Source organism: Danio rerio, chromosome 14 (genome assembly GCF_049306965.1).
Source record: "Danio rerio strain Tuebingen ecotype United States chromosome 14, GRCz12tu, whole genome shotgun sequence".
NCBI classification, from domain to species: domain Eukaryota; kingdom Metazoa; phylum Chordata; class Actinopteri; order Cypriniformes; family Danionidae; genus Danio; species Danio rerio.
In genome coordinates this window covers 38,302,199-38,320,087 of record NC_133189.1, presented here as the reverse complement: position 1 = coordinate 38,320,087, position 17,889 = coordinate 38,302,199, and the positions used below count along the sequence as shown (strand labels likewise).

At 38.9% G+C, this 17,889-nt stretch overlaps 2 protein-coding genes across 15 annotated transcripts in view; one reads left to right on the top strand and one right to left on the bottom strand.

Annotated features, from left to right (window-relative positions):
- apln (apelin) overlaps positions 1 to 17,728 on the bottom strand; it is a 34,428-nt gene extending 16,700 nt beyond the window's left edge. Inside the window, 1 exon segment of the mRNA NM_001166124.3 lies at positions 17,262 to 17,728. Coding sequence (NP_001159596.1) covers positions 17,262 to 17,328 — 67 coding nt within the window. The 5' untranslated portion in view covers positions 17,329 to 17,728.
- Positions 1 to 17,889, top strand: part of xpnpep2 (X-prolyl aminopeptidase (aminopeptidase P) 2, membrane-bound) — a 182,487-nt gene that overhangs the window by 34,688 nt on the left and 129,910 nt on the right. The window contains exon 1 of one of the 14 annotated variants that reach the window (XM_073921275.1): positions 15,667 to 16,295. The exons of the other annotated variants lie outside the window; for them this stretch is intronic. The gene's annotated coding sequence lies outside the window, so the exon portion shown is untranslated. Of the gene's footprint in view, positions 1 to 15,666; positions 16,296 to 17,889 lie in introns of those variants that run through there. 14 annotated transcript variants of the gene reach the window in all.

The following is a 17,889-nucleotide window of genomic DNA, read 5'->3' as shown; positions in this document are numbered from 1 at the left end:
GCCCCGTTTAAACTAATACGTGGTAGTTTTAATATGGCATTTCAGAACTAAAACGATCCACGCCACACTCGTGTTTCACCTAGCATTTTTGACTCATTCCACACTATATTGCTGAAAATGCACATCACGTGATCCCACACACACATTCTGTCATGTTGCAGCGTATGCGCACGTCTAAGCTCCAGGCAGTCAGCGGGTGCTTTAAGGAAAAAACCCTAGAGAGCAGTGCACGTCGGACAGTAAACAAGTTTGTATCGCTGGAGCGAGTCTCACTTTAGTTGTTAAACATGATATTTAATTAATCTGGTCTTTATCTAATGACTCTTCAACCTTTTGAATCTATCAGGTAATGTGTCATAGCGACAGTACACTGCTTCAATCTTTCGCTTTCATGCTTTTACTTAGTAATTTTAGTGAAAACCTCAGATGCTGTTGGCTGGTTGCTGTTGGCTGTGCACCTGTTTACCAACCAAGTTTGTTGATGCCATTATAACGACACGGATCACTGCCTATTCATGCCAGAGTTTTGCGGAAAAAGGGATTGACGGGGTAATTTGTGAGTAACTTATTTAAACAATTAATTCGCCGCCACCTATGACGACGATGCAATCGTCCATCGAGATGTTTCACGTTAGTTATCGTATGATGCTAAATTGATCGACATCGCCTAACCCTAATGGCCATACACCCAAAGCGCTTCACAATCATGAAGGGGGTCTCTCCACACCACCACCAGTGTGCAGCATCCACTTGGAGGATGCGACGGAAACCACAGAACAACGGCGCCAGTGCGCTCATCACACACCAGTTATAGGTGGAGTAGAGAGACTGTGATACTGCCAGTTCGGTGGATGGGGTTATTTGGGAGGCCATAACGGGTAAATGCTAATGAAGGGAATTTAGCCAGGACACCATATAATACTAACAAAATATGCTATAACTAAAATGTAAAACATTTTTCTCAACAAATATTTTGGTCTACTTTTCAGAAATATGCTGCCCATGCCATACAAAATGAGTTGCTTATCGTGTAGACTTGATGTAAGTGTTAGTATACAGTAGGTGGTGACTGGAGGACGTGAGGCTAAACACGTTGCCTGTAAGTCTGCTTATGAGTTAAATATCCTCCAACTATATTTTAAAATTCCTGACAAGTCAAATTACATTTTACAAACTAATCGCCTTTAGCTGACACATTACACGTTCACCGCAGACTAATTCTGCGAACAGTGGACTAATTCATTTGCCCTGCAGAAAGACTTCATTGCATATTTCAACATCTCATGAAAGAAGGAAACCACGCTAAACCCATCTTTCCTACAGACTTGCTAATCCGAGTATTATCCTCCTGTTATTTCGCCAGTATTGAATGAAGCGAGTTTACACATTCTGTCTGCATTCAAGTCATTTTTTTTCTAATCTGAAAGGTTTTAAAAATGTTCCCTACCAAAATGTTTCTTTAAAACCCTCAGCTGTGAGTAAGGCTTTTTCAGCACCAACACATTGTTCACGACGCCATGAGGAATAGTCTTGAAATGTCTCTGAGGGAGCAAAAACACAATGTTTTTCATCCAGGCAGGCAGAAGAGGCTGTAATTACACCTGGCTGAGCTGAGCGCAGCACATCACCGCAGCTCTTCTATCGGCGTCTGTCATAAAGCTCTCCATAATGACACAATTTAGATGTTTCCTGCCATCACCATCTGACAGGCAGCATTTGCTGGCCGCTTAGCTTTAAGAGGAGCAAATCTCTCCGAAAATTGTCATCCCAGGCCACTAGAAGAACAGTGCTAAAAATAATCTCTGCTAGTGACAAGAATGGCGTTTATGAATTAACTTAACACATGCGTTGGGACTGATGTAGAGGAAGTTCTATTTTAAGCACTCAAAATCATTCCATTGTTTGTTTTTCGACTCGGTTGTTTCTCAATCTGCTTCTCTGCAGGCTGTATCTTTCCACGCTTTGCGGTGAATGCAAAGTGACAGGGGCAATAACCGTGGATATACTATAATAGATGGCATATGCTGATGGGATCTTCCTTTAACTTGCTGCTTGTTTATCAGACCCACTCGGGGATGAAAACGCTCGAGTACCCTTATTGCATTAGATCTGATGCTGCTGATAGTGGGCCTCCTCCTCACCAGCATAATTTCTTCCAGGTTTACCAGCTAATGACAGGCAAGTCAGGAAGTGATATTCCAATAGATGCTTCTCACGATACACCTTCTCAGAAGACCTCAAGCCTTTAAAAGGAAAGTTCACCCAAATAAGTGAATTCAGTTATTTACTCACTATCATGTTGCTCTAAATATTCTTTAGAGCTATAGAGCTATGTTGCTACTATTCTTTCTCTTTTAAAAAACTTGTGCCCCACTGTTTTAATCTGTGTAGTGAAAGTTAGGGTTTTACTGTTTTAGATCCCACTCAGTTCCATTAAATTGATGAAAACAGTGAGATTCATTGATAAAAGCATAGACATTTTAGTACTTATTAAGTTATACATGTGACTGAGTTTTCCAACGGATTTCACTATTAAACGCGTTTTAATCCATCATGATTAATTAACCGTAAAACCTTCTCAACATCGAGTTTCTGCACAGAACAAAACTGCTGCTGCCAAATGTGAGCTAGTTTAAAATTTCGAGCTTGTACACAATACACAGGCACACTGGATTAAAGGCTGATTTTAACTATGGCTGAGGTTATTAACAATGGGCCGTTTCACATATCCGGTCTTTTCCGCGTGCAAATTCGTTGTTTCCAATGGAGGCTTGTGGCTTGCGCGTGCATTTTGGCAGGGATGCGCTCATGCTTTCTAGTTGAAAGTGCTGCGAGCGCACTGAGAGTCATGTGACCAGAACTGACCAGTCAGCTTTATACTTTTTATGGAGTATACATATTTCTACTCCAAGGAGAAAAAGAATACAAAATGAAAACAGTGTATAATTTTGTAATATAGTTGACCAAAAGTGCCTTTCAGACAGAGGTTCAGCAGCTTTTGACTACATTTGTTCTTTTTAAAAGGGAAATACTTGGCTAATATGTAACTTAGATTCACATGGACAAATACTATTTTTTTATTTATTCTTATATTTATTTGTTTGTTTGTTCATTGTTCTGTCATTTATTTTTCAGTGTAAAATTATTACTTGTGTTTAAATGCCAAAGCGTTTTCATTTATTTTTAAGTCAGAAGAGAAATAAACTATTGTTCGTTTTTAATTTTTTGTGCTGTATTATTTGGCGCAGCAATAAATAACACTTTAAAATGTAAGTAGTTTTCTTGGGATTTTCTAAAGTAGTAATATTTAAAAATTAATGAATGCATAATAATCGTGATAACTTTGAAACTGTGGCTATTCCTCAGACTATAATCTTAAAAAAACTATTGGATGTCAGGCAAAAATAATCTGAAAAATTATAGCAAATTGCTTATGTCCAGCAAGTGTTGCTAAAACAACTCTTAAAAAAAATCAGATATATGTGTGATAGCTGTACATGTAATGACAGATTGGAAGTGAAATGTCTGGTGCGTGGCACTCGTTCGCTTTTGAAATTGATGTAACACCTACAGTATGCCTTTCCCTAAACCTAACAAAAACAAAAATTAAGCTGCAAATAAATTTTCGACAGCAAGCATGCTATTGTAACCTGCTTTTGCAAAAGTTATGGTTGGACAACAATGTTTCTGGGCAATTTTTCTAAGCAGTGCTTAGCTACATATCAGTTAGGAATGGGCAACGATATTGTATCTGTAACCCATTTTCCTAATTAGTTGCCCTGTGTCACACCTGGATGCCCATTGACGGCATCATTTCCCAAAGCTGCCTTGCAATATTACTCAAAAAGTTGCCCTGTGTATCATCAGGATTAGACTCGGAGCAAGTTTATTTAGTAGCAATTGTAATTGAATCTCATGTCAAATGTCAAAGTGCAGCATTCGCATGGTCGCATACCCACACACCTCTCGAAAAATTTTACTAAACATCGCATGTTTGCATTACATTGACGATGATTGGAAGCTGTGTCAGAGTTGACTTGGGATGGCATTTTTTCTATTACAATAAAAGTATTATTTACATTGAAATATTGGTTAACAAGATTCAAGAAATGCACCGTTTATTATATTATTAACAGGATATGCAAAAGTTAAAAGGGTAGAAGAGATGCTGCTTATTTTATTTACTTTTGAAAAGACTGAAAATAATTGATTTTGTTTTCAAAAGTGCAAGTTATTTGTTTCCACTTTATACATATATATATATATATATATATATATATATATATATATATATATATATATATATATATATATATATATATATATATATATATATATATATATATATATATAAAGTGACTGTTGGGCTCAGGCAATGTGTATTTTAATTTCAGTTCTTGAACGTGGATGTTCAATAAATAATCATAGATAGTCTGTGTTTCCTTTATTTAATTTAAAAATCAAGTAACCCCTTCATTTAAAAATCACTCACCTGTAATATGTAAGCATATTTACTGTATAAAAACTATCAGTGAACTGTGAGGGCAAAAAATTTCAAAAAATAAATGAAATATTCGTTCATTAATCGTAATAGAGTTTAAATGTTCAATTAATCGAGATTTTGATTTTAGGCCAAATCGCCCAGCCCTTGTTGTCATTGAAATTGTCATCAACTCCTTTGACCAATTTTTTTTTAATCATGACTTATGAAGTTATAGATAATTTATAAATATTACATATATAATATATAAATATATAATTTAGGCAACACCAATATGCTGAAATCACCATAGCTTGTTCAACAGTGACAGGAAGTGTCCAAATTGGTCAGCTTTCCTTCAGACTAATGATAAATTGCAGCATCTTTGCCATCTCATCCTCTAGTACCACAGTCCATAGGTGCTATCCATTATGTTGACTTTTTAACATGACTGCCTCGGCGTGCCTCTCCTCTGCTGGACACCTTGTGTCTGATATTGTGTCCCTGTAAATCCCAGGGCTGCCTCTTAGCCGAGAGAGTTATCCATCACCCGGCACTTTCCTGACAGCGAGAGAGGCCCAGGGTAGGCGACGTTTATAAAGGGCCGAACACAATCTGATGAATGGTTTACCAAATGTCTCTGACCGGCCTAAATTTACAATACACTCCCAGTACAAACACACAGCACAGAAAATAAAGAACGACGACTTCCAATAGATATAAAGTTTAGGCTAGTCTGAAGACCTTTAAGCTTGAGGCACCAGATGGATCTAATCTTTTACTCACTACTCCAGGAAGTGAGAGATTAGATCTACTTACACGCAAAGCAGAACCAGGTGAGGAGAGGGCAACCCTTATTTATGGCTGGTTGTACTACATGCATTATCTTCGCTTATACACTTACCCTTCTAACACCTCCACCACCCACTCGTCTTAAATCAAGCGAAAGCAACGACCAATCAATGCAGTATATAATTGGTTCATCTATGCGAATCAAAAACGTCTCGCTTGGCTAGTTTGTTTATGCAATATTATACATGAGTATTGATTTATTTGTCATTGTTTACAAAACAGTCTGCTTGATGAACCCAGCTTATTTATTGCGGAGGAATGAATGCAGTGGTGGGTATGATGTTTGTTGTACATCGAGCCTCTCGCACTCCCCACAGCTTGACACTGCAGTCATAACAGCTCATGTAAGGGCGTCTCCGCAAACATGCATAATGAATACCGGTAACAGCCACATCGTAAGTCAAAGGTGACATGAAGTGTTATGGTGGTTTGTGTTTTTCCTTATCTTTTGGTTATACAAGTGCTAATGAGGTTTTGTGAGTCTATTGTTAGAATGTCTGAAGAGGTTAGTGTTTAAATAGTATTTTAAATGTAGAATATTAACTGGCCTTGAAATAACATTGCGTGTGCTTACTTGCATTTATGCTTAAATGGTCATGAAACACTAAAACACATTTTTTTGAGATGTTGACAGTCATATTTATGTCCCACGTTGCTAAAAACACTACAAGGACACACATATTTCACAAACAAGTGAAAAATCTAATGCAAATGCAAATTCATTCTTTTGGTTTGAAAAGAAGTTTTAAAACTACGTCACAGCGATTAGATCCTTGTGTAAATTCCAGCCTGTAGACTGGATGTCTGTATCAGCCGGTACAACATGACGACTTTGAGTTTTCAGCATTAATTTATGAAAAAGACTTGGTTCAAACCAATCAGCGAGCTCTACTGTGAATGAGGTGCAACTTTATTAATATGCATGACAGCTTCGTTTTTACCTGTTACAGTGTTCAGACGGCAGAGAGACGCCACATTGTGTTGCCAACTGTAATTAAAACTAATGAAAGAAGAAGAATTGTTCGAAGACATGAGTCATCAGTGTTGCGTTTATTAATGACGAGTCATTCGTGAACTCTGATTTATTTACTGTACCTAAATGATGTGGTTCTGAATTACATGCATGCAAAATATTTACAATTTAAAGGATTTGTGAAGACTCTGAGATGTTTATATTATCAATGCCAGACATTGACACTTTGTTGTCAAATTGCTCGGTTTTCTTTACATGTGATCAGAAACTTATATTATTATCATATTATTACCATTTCACAATAAGCTAGCTCAGATGGAGTTAAGTAGACTTTGACCAGCTAATTTCAGAATAAAATGCCAGAGTTAACCATATTAATTAGTAATGACATTGCATTTTTTATTAGTGCACAGGTTACAAGGATAATTATAGTATTGATGGCTCTCAGTTTGTCCTATGTGCAATGCAAATGATGTTTAAGACTGTTGTGGCCATAGGAAATGCTAGACTAAGGAACTTTTACATGCATTAGATTCTTAAAACAGCATACTGTGTAGACCACAGGTGTCGAACCCCACAGGTATCCAACCCTAATTAAACACACCTGATCAAACTAATTGAGTCCTTCAGGCTTGTTTGAAACCTACAGGTAAGTGTGTTGGAGCAGGGTTGGAACTAAACTGTGCAAGGCTTTGGCCCTCCAGGAATTGAGTTTGACACCCCTGGTGTAGACCTTTTCAATGTGACGATGCTATTGACCCATGAACATTTCCTTCTTGTTGTCAAACTATTTTAATACCTATAACAAGAGGCAATTTAATCATATCTCAATGTTAAAACAGCTGTCATAATGTTATTCGATATGTGGCTCTTTTAGGATTCTCGAGAGCTATGGAAATTAAAAAAATAAAACAGGAAATACGTTAGGACCATTGTTATTGTTTACATGCCTCAAAATGATCTATAAAGAAAAGCTTAAGTACAGAAAACTCGGTAGAGTTTTGAGGTTTTGCTGATATTTTAAACAATGTATAAACATGTTTTTTTAAATTATTTTCATTGGTTGAATATTGTTAAAAACCAACACAGACAAAAAATGACCACTGGCATGATTTATGAAATGATTTAAAACGATAAAATAAGGAGATGCGAGATTTACGCACATTTAGCACCTCCATTTAGCTTTTTATTCAGGGCAGGCACATCTGTAATGCAGTGCAATACAGTGTTTACATTTCAGCCTTAACGATGATGGGAAAAAACCTGAGCCATTATCTATAATGAGCTGATTTCTGATAGCTATGAGCATTTAAATGTACATGTAAACACTCATTGATGCTTGGTTGCAAATGAATCGTTTTCATCTGTGTATGATATTACACACAGAGAGGTGTGACAATTGTGCTGGAAGTGATTTCCATCAAAGCCAAATAATTCCCAAAATCATTTTGTGAATGAATGCGCATGTACGTGACTGTTTTGTGCTTTGTTTTGCCTTGCATATGTGCAAGAAGAGGCGTGGAGTCCCACGGGGGTGTAACCATAGCTGACGGTGTGTGACGTCAGAGGCGTGATCCCCAGTGTCTCAGAGGACGTTCATTCAATGAAATAAGCAAGAGAAAGCTCCATACTTAGCTGCTTTTTTTCTTCGGCGCACACGCAGACATGCCAATTTGATGCCCCCTAAGACTATCCTTTAGCCAGTCACACTTGATCATGAGCATTATGCCTAGAATAAGACACATTAATTAGCATGAAAGCCCAGTATGAATCATTTGCCAAGCTCATAAATGAGACCCTGTTACGCAAAATTTCCTAACAGTGTGCTATTATGTCTCTAAATATATCACTTCTGATATGGAAATGAAGTTAAAGAAGCTAGTACAATCAGCAGCTTGGCCTTTTGAAGGCTGGAGTCGCGCTGCTGCTTATCGCATGCCTACCAGTAGCGCAGGGCCTTGGCATAAACTGGTACCAATCTCTAACATGCTCTCAAACCACGTTTCCATGGCAGCCGCTGTGAAAGGCACTCACTGAGGAGCAAGAGAATGACATTGTCAGCTGGAATGGATCAGGTTTCCCGGTTTACAAATTTCAGCAGAGGTCCATTATTAGGCTGAGGTGGGCAGTAAGATTCCTTAACCTTTTCCCTGTCCATGAGGTCAGATGTTGTATTTCCTCACAACGGGGGCTGTTTGATATTCAGCATTGTGCTGCTGTGATGGCACGCGGCTTGCAGGAGGAAATGAAGGCGTGCATTGTTTTCGGCGACTCCACCGAGAAATGAAAGTTCACAGACTTTCCCACACCTCCACTTCAAGCTGGGTCACTGAAAATAGGAGCGGCGCTCTGATAAAAGTGGCTGTAGCTTCATGTCACTGATCTGCTCTCTGATCGTTTCTGACACCCTCAGATGGTGTGCAGCCTTGCAAGCAAACTACACATGACCCAAATTAGGGCTAAGCTATAATAATGTGGTTAAAAATGGCCCGGTTCCGAATGATCAGAGAGCTGCAGGTTCAAAGCGCTACGCCTGCTGCCTTGACTGCTAATGATGTGTTGAGAGAAAGAGAAAAGACAGAAAAAAGAAGGCTGATTAAGACTTGCTGGAGCTCTCGCACCAGCACTTCAGACTGGCAGGGGTGAATCGCTGGGTAGAGGTTACCGCAGGTTGGATCTTAAAGTACAAGAAAATCAAGAGAGCCGATCATGCAAAGCATCTTAAGTGTGATTTCTACTGAATTGGCTTCCAGGGCAAAACAGTACGCCGCCACAAAGCGGATTTACTTCAGAGGCCGATCGAGACCCGAATATCCTCGTCAGCAGTGATGGGCTCAAACTCAGCATGTTGGTAATCGTCAAGAAAAGTGCTCTTTAGCGACAGTCCTTTTTCAAGGCTCTTCTAATCGGTAATGAACCACATCCACCCCTTTCTGTTGTGCTGTCAGCTGTGAGCCCGCATGCATACTGTCTTTAATGTGTGGATTCAGTTCTCCTGCTTCAGGCCCAGTGCCGAGCTACTGAAAGGAGTGTCAACCAGTGCATGCTGGGATATTTCCAGCTGAGATCACACTAAACAATCAGTCATGAAAAGACACATATGTGTCATGTGGACGAGAACTGACTGATGATGCATGATTAACAGCTCTGATGTGAATGGCTGTTTGTGTCGTGTGGTGGACTGATTTTTGCTTTAGACGTTTTGCCCTGGTTCTCACAGCAAATTTGTGGGTCAAGTTACAGGCCTTATTCTAATCACTAACAGTTCATTTAGCTTTGGTGTTTATATATGTTGGTATATTAGCCACAGTGTTTATCCCAAATAAGATTAAACGTAAAGCTTCACAACGTTTGAGTAAACTCCCTGTCTGAATTGTGTATGTATTTACAGAATGCGGTTCCAATTTCTGCATGCTAGTTTAACAAACAAGACTTTTTCACTCAGCTCAGTGTTTTTCCTAACTGTGTTTTTGTGTTTCCAGTGGGATATATAAGACGTGATATCAGTTATGCATATACCTCATTTGTTTTGTTTTGAAAGGCAAGAAATGATACACGTGATAAGATTTGCTTGACACATAATATATTTCAGTTTTGAATTGCTCCTTCTGGACGTAAAAAAAGCAGCTTATCAGTCTATACATAAAACTGGATGACATTAGAACATTCAATTTGTTTATCAGAACTCCTTTTAGCTTTATAAGTAATATAAATATGGTCACACAAGACATACCATTTCGGTGTCTGTATTCAATTAACAAAATATTTTATGTACATAAAAAATAATAATAAATGTTTTTTTTTTCTTTTGTGAAATGTCAACATCTGTGAAATAATCCTCCTTCAGTATCATTCAGCAATTAAATTCATGTAAAAATAAAAAAGCCATACCTAATCTGGAGAGTGCTCATAAAAATATCTCAAAGACTAAATGAATTATGCCTAAATTTGATCACATTTCAAATTATTTAAAATTTCTTGCTAACAAATAGGTAAAATCTAGTAGATTGAAGATTAGTGGCTATGTCTAAGAACCAGTGGTGGAAAGAGCTCTGAAAATTCATACTTAAGTAAAAGTATCATTACTTGCTTTAAAATGTAGTGCAAGTAGAGTAACGCTATAAAAAGCTGATGCATTTACAGTACATGTAATTTGTGAATGTTTGTAAACGTAACTTTCTGTAGTGCGTTTAGTGTTTAATATTAGGTTAGATTTAAGTAGTGACGTCAGGTGACCAAAATTCAACTTCTAACCAGTGTCTAAGTACAACCTTATTTTGATAACCAATAACAACGTTAAATGACGTTGGTATTTGGTTGATTTTAGGTTGTGTTGGAAATGGACCAAAATCCAACGTTGAGCCAATATCTTAAATCAATTATTCGTCAGGTATGGCAACTAAAATCCAATGTCTATTAGACGTCATAGTGGTAATGTCCACACAATGTCAAGCTGTAACATCATTAGGTGTTGATATTTGGTTGATTTTAGATTGGTCGTTGGACATTGATGTTGAGTTCTGACGTCAAACCAATTTTCATTTCTAAACAAAATGGAACGTCTACACAACGTTAAGGTACAATCTAACATCATGTTGGTGTTTAAGGCCATTTTGGTCATGATGCAGTAAACATCTGTCATCTTAACATCGGTGACATGCATCTAAACAGTCTCTAGGTCAATGTGTTTAAAGATGTAGGTATCTTCTTAGACACTTTTAATGCTTCCATACTACTTGAGGTAGTTCGTTATGATGTGATTTACCTTCCGTGTACGATTTGATTGGACAGGAATCACAGGACTGATTTTTCTAATCCCCATAGACAAGAAATGTAAAGTATTGACTGCAGGTTGAAGGGAAGTAGTGGAGTAAAAGTACCAATACAGAGCTAAAAGTGTATTCAATGGAAAGTAAAAGTACACATTTTTAAAACTACTTAGCGATTTACTATTCCTGAGAAAAACGAATCAATAACAGTAGTTTGAGCATTTGTAATTTGTTATAAACTGTTATTACTAACTATTACACTCATGACTCGTAAACAGAGGTACTTCATTTAATGTGCATCGTCCTCTATTAAAAAGATCAGAGAGCCCATGGAGATTTGGGGTTTGGTATTGGTGGCATACAAACTAGAGCAATAAAACTAAGGCAAAAAAAGGCATAACACGCATATCCTGTACCTTGAGGCTTGGAATTATGGGTAGTCCCAGTGGGGGCATCAGTAAAGTGTTCCAAAAACTCTCAAACACTTCTCATAAACAATCCAGTCGGTTTCTCACATCCATACCGCTCAGAGCAATCAAAACCCTGGTTCTGTGTTTCTGCACAGATGTGACGAAGTACCCACAGCAGAAGCTTTAAATCAGACTAATGGTTTGATGTGAGATACTTCTGAAATAATCTGGGAAAGCTCACGATAGAAGTACAAACAACAGACTTCTATTTTTCAGCGAACAACACCAGGCCTGTGTGCTGCAGTTGTGTTTTTCATTCCTTTGCTCTTCAAATTGAGCATGAAAATAATTAAAGCACATTTATTCCCCAACTTGAAATATTTATACAGCATTTTGCCTGGCTGTTCATAAAAATGTCCACTCTGATCGTATCTGATCAGCAACCACAATAAACCTAATGTTTAATATTTGAAAAGGGAGCCATAAATCAGGTTAATATCAGGCCCCTGCAGACTCAGCGAGGCGTTCGGGGTATCTGGCTTTAATTAAAAAGTTTGGGGGAAAGAAAGGGAGATTTTGGGGGTGTCGAGGGGATATTTTTTCTGATGTTTAGTGGAAGGGGCCTAGCTAACGGTTGGTTTGTCAGCTTGCTTGTGGGTACAGAAGGCATGTAATATAGCTTCTCCAGATGCAGAAAGTGTGATTCTGAGAGCAAGCAGTGAGCAAGCATCCACTTGAAGTAAGTTTGGCACCGGGCCCTTTATATTCCCCACATTTGTCCACCTGCAAATTCGGGAAGACCACCAGCTGTGAAGTTTTAAAGACCTTTTAATATTTCAGCGGCTGTGTTCCACGCCACATCAGAAGGCTGCGGGATTGCTTTTTTCTTTTCTTTCTCCTCCATCAGCATCCTTCAGGATTTCTCCTCTGCATCTGTTTAAGTCTGATGGTGGAGGTGATCTGATTTATTCAGAGTGCTCTGAGTTGCATGACGTTGGCCTTATAGCGATCATACATGTCAAGACATCCACCTTTTTGCCACTGTGGAGCTTTTCTCAAAGGTTACCCCGTTTCTTTACCACATGAGTTATTATAGAGCTCAGAAAATGTTCTCGGTTTTATAAAGGGCACAGTTTTTATTGGTTCTGCTCTGCAAAGGCTTATAACTGGAAAAAATAACCACTTCCACAACTCAGAGGAGATACATTTCTGCTGTATTTCTAAAAGGCTGCAATAAGTCAACGAAACTTCAAATGATCTACTTTGAATGTGTACATTAATAAAAAGTAGTAACTGTCCAGGGGATAGATGACCTTCATGCCATTCCAAACTTGATTGTTTAATGAAATGTATGCATATTCATGTAAACACAGTGTGACGTGCATTACATTCATGGGATTTAAATCATTAGTTTAAGTATTTCCTGGGAATTTAACCCATGACATTGGAATTGTTAACTGTTTGAACTGCATAATGGTTCAAAATTAACTTTTAAATTCAAGCTGCTTTTGTTTTTATAGAGCTTTCATAAATAAAAAACCTTCTGAAGGTAAAAGAAAATGATGTTTATTGTAATACAATTCCATTTTTTTATATGTATACTTAATTTAATTATAAGCTTCTTTAAGGCTTCAGAACACTTGAATTGCAGCATATAATCAGGGTGGGCAAAATACATTGAAGTGTAACTGAAACAAAATACCATTTACCTCAGTTAACATGTAATAAATAACAGAATAAATTACAAAATACAGCAGCCACAAGAAGTATCAAAATAAAATACTGTATTTTGTTTTGTGATAATACTACAAAATACTTTTACGTGGAAAATTTCATGAATTTTCATGAAATATCTTCGCAAATCTTCCATCAACAAGCATATTAGATCTATCCCAAACTAACTCAGTGAAGTAAACAATGATTGATAACCACAGTGTTTCTCTGAGCAGGTTTGAGTTAGCTTCTCTGCCTCCTCACTCACCTCCACTCTTGTACATAAGGAGGTATTCATACTTTTGATAGGTATTCAACTTTTGTTTCTTTCATTTTAGTATAAATTTTTTACAAATTTTATATAGAAAGACCTGTCTTGAAGATGATCTCTTTAATCACTGTAAAATCAATGCAGATAATGAGTTGGAACATACTGTAGTACTACATTTCTTTATTGTGTTTCCATCTATTGCATGGACAGTAAAATTGACACCATCGCTTTAAAGTCTTACATTTTTAAAATGTTATATATCAAGAGGTTATTTAATTTTTTTTTGCAATATTACATATTATTACAATTGTATTTTTGCGATTGAAATCCTCCAATACTTTTTGAAAACTACTCAAGTCATCAGTTTTAGTCATTTCTATAAATTATGTTTGTTTGTTTTTTGCAATTGTACTCTTCATTGCACAACCTGCAGATCAACTGGCAGTTGAAACCAATGTAATATTGTAGGAATTGTAGGGCTTATTTTAATGTTGTTTGTCTTATTTTTTGGCACCTAAGTAAGCAATTCATCCAAAACTACTATTATTTGTGCAGTTTACTCATTCTCCCTAGATTTTTTTAAATTCTTCTTTAACTGGAAGATTCTCAGTGTACCCCCTAAGTGAACACTAGTACGCAATCTTTAGGTGACTTCCTTAGCATTTGTGCCTGCAGCACTGAGACTGAGAACGATTATGTGCTGTAGGCTCCATATTCCCTGTTTTTGGACTGATATTTTATTCCTTCTCACTTCTTAAGTGAAAATGCTGATGCCGAATTGTACACTATACTGCCATTAAATATCACTGGTCTAAACATTGTGCAGTCTACTATTTTCAATGATTGTTGACTTGCTCCCAAATATACCCATGCCGTTTGTCTTTTCTTTATGTATGCTGCATAATTTCCATCCATACTTCAAACACTGACCACCCTCATCAATTTTCTGTTCTGATCTCAAGCCTATAACTGAGAAAGCACCAATATATTTTATTTTGACAAACATTTAAAGTATTTTGGAAGAGTAAACATGTCAGGCTAAATGAATTATTGACTTCTGCCGTCTTTATTTGTTTCCAAAACAGATTTTTTAGCTATTTAAAATGGCATCTTTAGATATTTTTTGCTGAAGATACTGACGTCCTATCAAAACATAAATTAAAAAGTCATTCACATACCTTAGGAACAGTATTGCAGAAAAATTTGACTTTTAAAACCTTGACTTTTCCTAACTGCTATATACCTTGAAAACAGTTATCATCCTATGCCTACTGCATAGGTGAAATTAGTATGAATATTCTATGCAATATTTCTATATGTAGTCTGAAACATAAAGTCATGTGAGTTTGGAATGACATAAGAGTCAGTAAAAGTCCATATTTTCAAGTTGTTACAGCACATTGAACTTTTCTCTCTGTTACTTTCTCTCTATTCTCTGCGCGCACACACACAGTGCATTTCTTACAGGGAGAGCATAGAGGATATCCAGGTTACTCATAAAATAGATCTGAGTCACTGACCCTCTGTACAGTATGTGTGTGTGTGAGCTTGCGCACGTATGTGTGTGTGAGAGAGAGAGCTTGTGAAAGAGGGGAACTCGGCCAAAAATCCATCATGCCTCAAAGCACCGCTGAATGATTCTCCATAATCCTGTAATGACCTTTCTGTAGCGCTCATCTCCTTCATGCTGTTCGGACATTATCATCATGTTATCGCTGGACATCTGGAAAAGTTTGCCTGTTTGTGTTCTCGTCATGGCCTCTATAATCAAGTGCGTAACCGCAAACACCTTCTTCACATTAGGCAAACTCATGGAATTATGATTTAATGCTTCCTGCATGCTGTTAGCGCAGGGCCACTGGTGTTATTTCACAAAATATTCCCCCCGTTCCTTCTAAAAAGAAACATTGTATGGCTGAAGATTTCCTAATGAGCCCTGTATTTGTTTAGAAGGGGTCTCACGCTGACCCAGGACGCATGGTGAGCAACATGCCCATGCAAGACTTCAGCGTTTAATATCGAGATACAGCATTGCTGACAGCTTGCGTGATTTCCAAAAAGGGCTGATTTTAACTGATAATGGCAAGATTTGATCTCCACAGATGAAGAGGATGAACCAGGCAGCTAAAATTACACCATCTCAAGACTTTTTTTGTTTGCTTACAAGACTGTATTTCTGAAAGGACTCATCCTGCGCTTCCGTGACTTTGAAAGATGAGGCGTTGATACCGCACTCGGACTGACAACCCAGAGTGTTTTCACAATATGAAGTGTTTACATACCAGACTTGAGAGTGGAAGACAGATTGCTTTCAGGATGAATTATGAACGACTCAATGGGCTCAAGATTCGCCCATTCTTGAAGGGAAGCCCATTACAAGACGAGCAGATTGAGGTATGCGCGGACGAGATTAGCAGGGCCGCAGCCGTTCTGCTGGGTGACACTCAATGCCGCTATCGCCTGTTGCACCGTGACTTCTCCATCACGTCCCCACCCTCTATCTACCTTCTCGAAAGCAGCTCGCAGATGACCCCCATTGTACAATTGAGATGGTAGGCAATTCCCAGCAAACTCCCAGTGTAGTGGAAAAGCATTTGTCGGAAGATGAAAGGCTTCACACCCGCTGCCTACACACCGAGTTGCTTCCAACACCTTCCCGCGACAGCGCGCAGCTCCGGCTTCCTGTGGCTTCCTCATGATGGAGATAATACTACTAATAACAGCAAGCGAGCAGTCTGACCCGGATCAGGCGTTAGTAGCCTTCCAAGGATCAGGATCAGGCTTCACATGCAGAGAGAGTGAAAAACGACACTGACTGTAATGCAAGGTAATTGCTTCCCATTTAGACCAAAATAGCTGCATCTCCTTAACAAACGTGAGTGGAAACGTAGGGCGTAAGGGGCTGTTTGATTCGCCGATTAGCCAGCACCCTTCAACATGCACACACTCTCAAACACACATGCTTCCCAGCAGTCAGACTTTGGAGAGATGCAAGCGTTTACACAAGGGTCAGATTTGTTTTTTAACACGAGCCTGTTACCTGCATCACATCTGCAGGGTGGCCACCGGTCACCTGACTCCAGCTCACAGCTTTAAGACTTGTGTGACATCTTTGATTTAAAAGCGGAGGTATATTCAAAATAGCATGGCGTTTAAGCTTGAATTACATAACAGCACAATATCAGATAAATTGTATGGAGGTGAAGCCCAGGAACTCTTATCTGTGCATCTTCAGCCTAGCAGACTGAGGATCCATCCATGATGTGGCACAGCCCAAAAGAAATGGATCAAATCCACCTTCAAACATCTACCGTAACCACTGAGATCAGCATCTTCCCTGTGAAATCCAAATTATACAACCATCTGCTGTTTTTAACACCTCACCACATGCATCGCAACACTATATAGGCATACACCTTACATTTGCGACATCCAGGAGTACATAATCCTAGAAAGCCAACCGTTACATTACACCAGGAAGAACCCTCAGCATCATCCTCCTTATCTGCGTGATTTTTCCTACATATGTCATGCAGAAGTCGGCAAGTAATCCACCGATGGCACAATTAACTTCATTAAACGGGCACAATAACAAGCCAAACCTCTGCAGTGCAGTACAGCGCGCAGCCAGGTGCCGTTTCCCTCCTCTCCCCAGCCCCAGAAGGCTAACCACGCTGGGTAACTGATCAACTACAGCTGCCCATTCCCATTCCCAAGCCCAAGGCTAACAGCAGAGAGAAAAAAGATAAACATGGGGAGGCTCCAGGCAACAGCCGTCACGCTCCCGACTTACCAGCACTGGCTGAACACAGCAGAGAAACCACCAGCACAATCACCAGCGTCAAGATCTTCACATTCATTTCTGCTCTCCCCTCCGTTTCCCTGCCAGTCGCTAGCTGATATACTGTAGTGGTGTGCGTGTGTGGATGGGAGGGAGAGGAGAGTGGGTGAGCGAGTGCGAGCGAGCGAGAGAGAGAGAGAGAGAGACTGTTTGCTCTTCAGTGCGCGCGTGTGTCTGTGTGTGTGCGCACGGCTGTGTGTGTGTGTGTGTGTGGCTGTGAATGTGTTTGTATATCTGTGTGCAAGTGTGTGACAGCGCCGCTGAGATTGAGGGCAGGTTTCTGTTGGAGTTCTCCTGCTGCGATGTGCGCGTTTTCCTTTTGTCAATTGGAAGTCCAGTAGGATGAGTGCGAAGCTAGTTGCTTTGAATCAGGGGATGGATTAAGGAGCACTAGTCCCTCATGTTGCTTATGTATCCCTGACTCTGAGGGTCACGGAAAAGGGGCTTTTCCCCTCCACCCTCCTTATTATAACCCTCCCACTGAAAGAGAGAGAGAGAGGAAGTGGGCATCTTGATAATATTAGCCGAACAGATACCCTTCTTTGAATTAAGGCTGAGAATAACATCACATGAAAAGTAA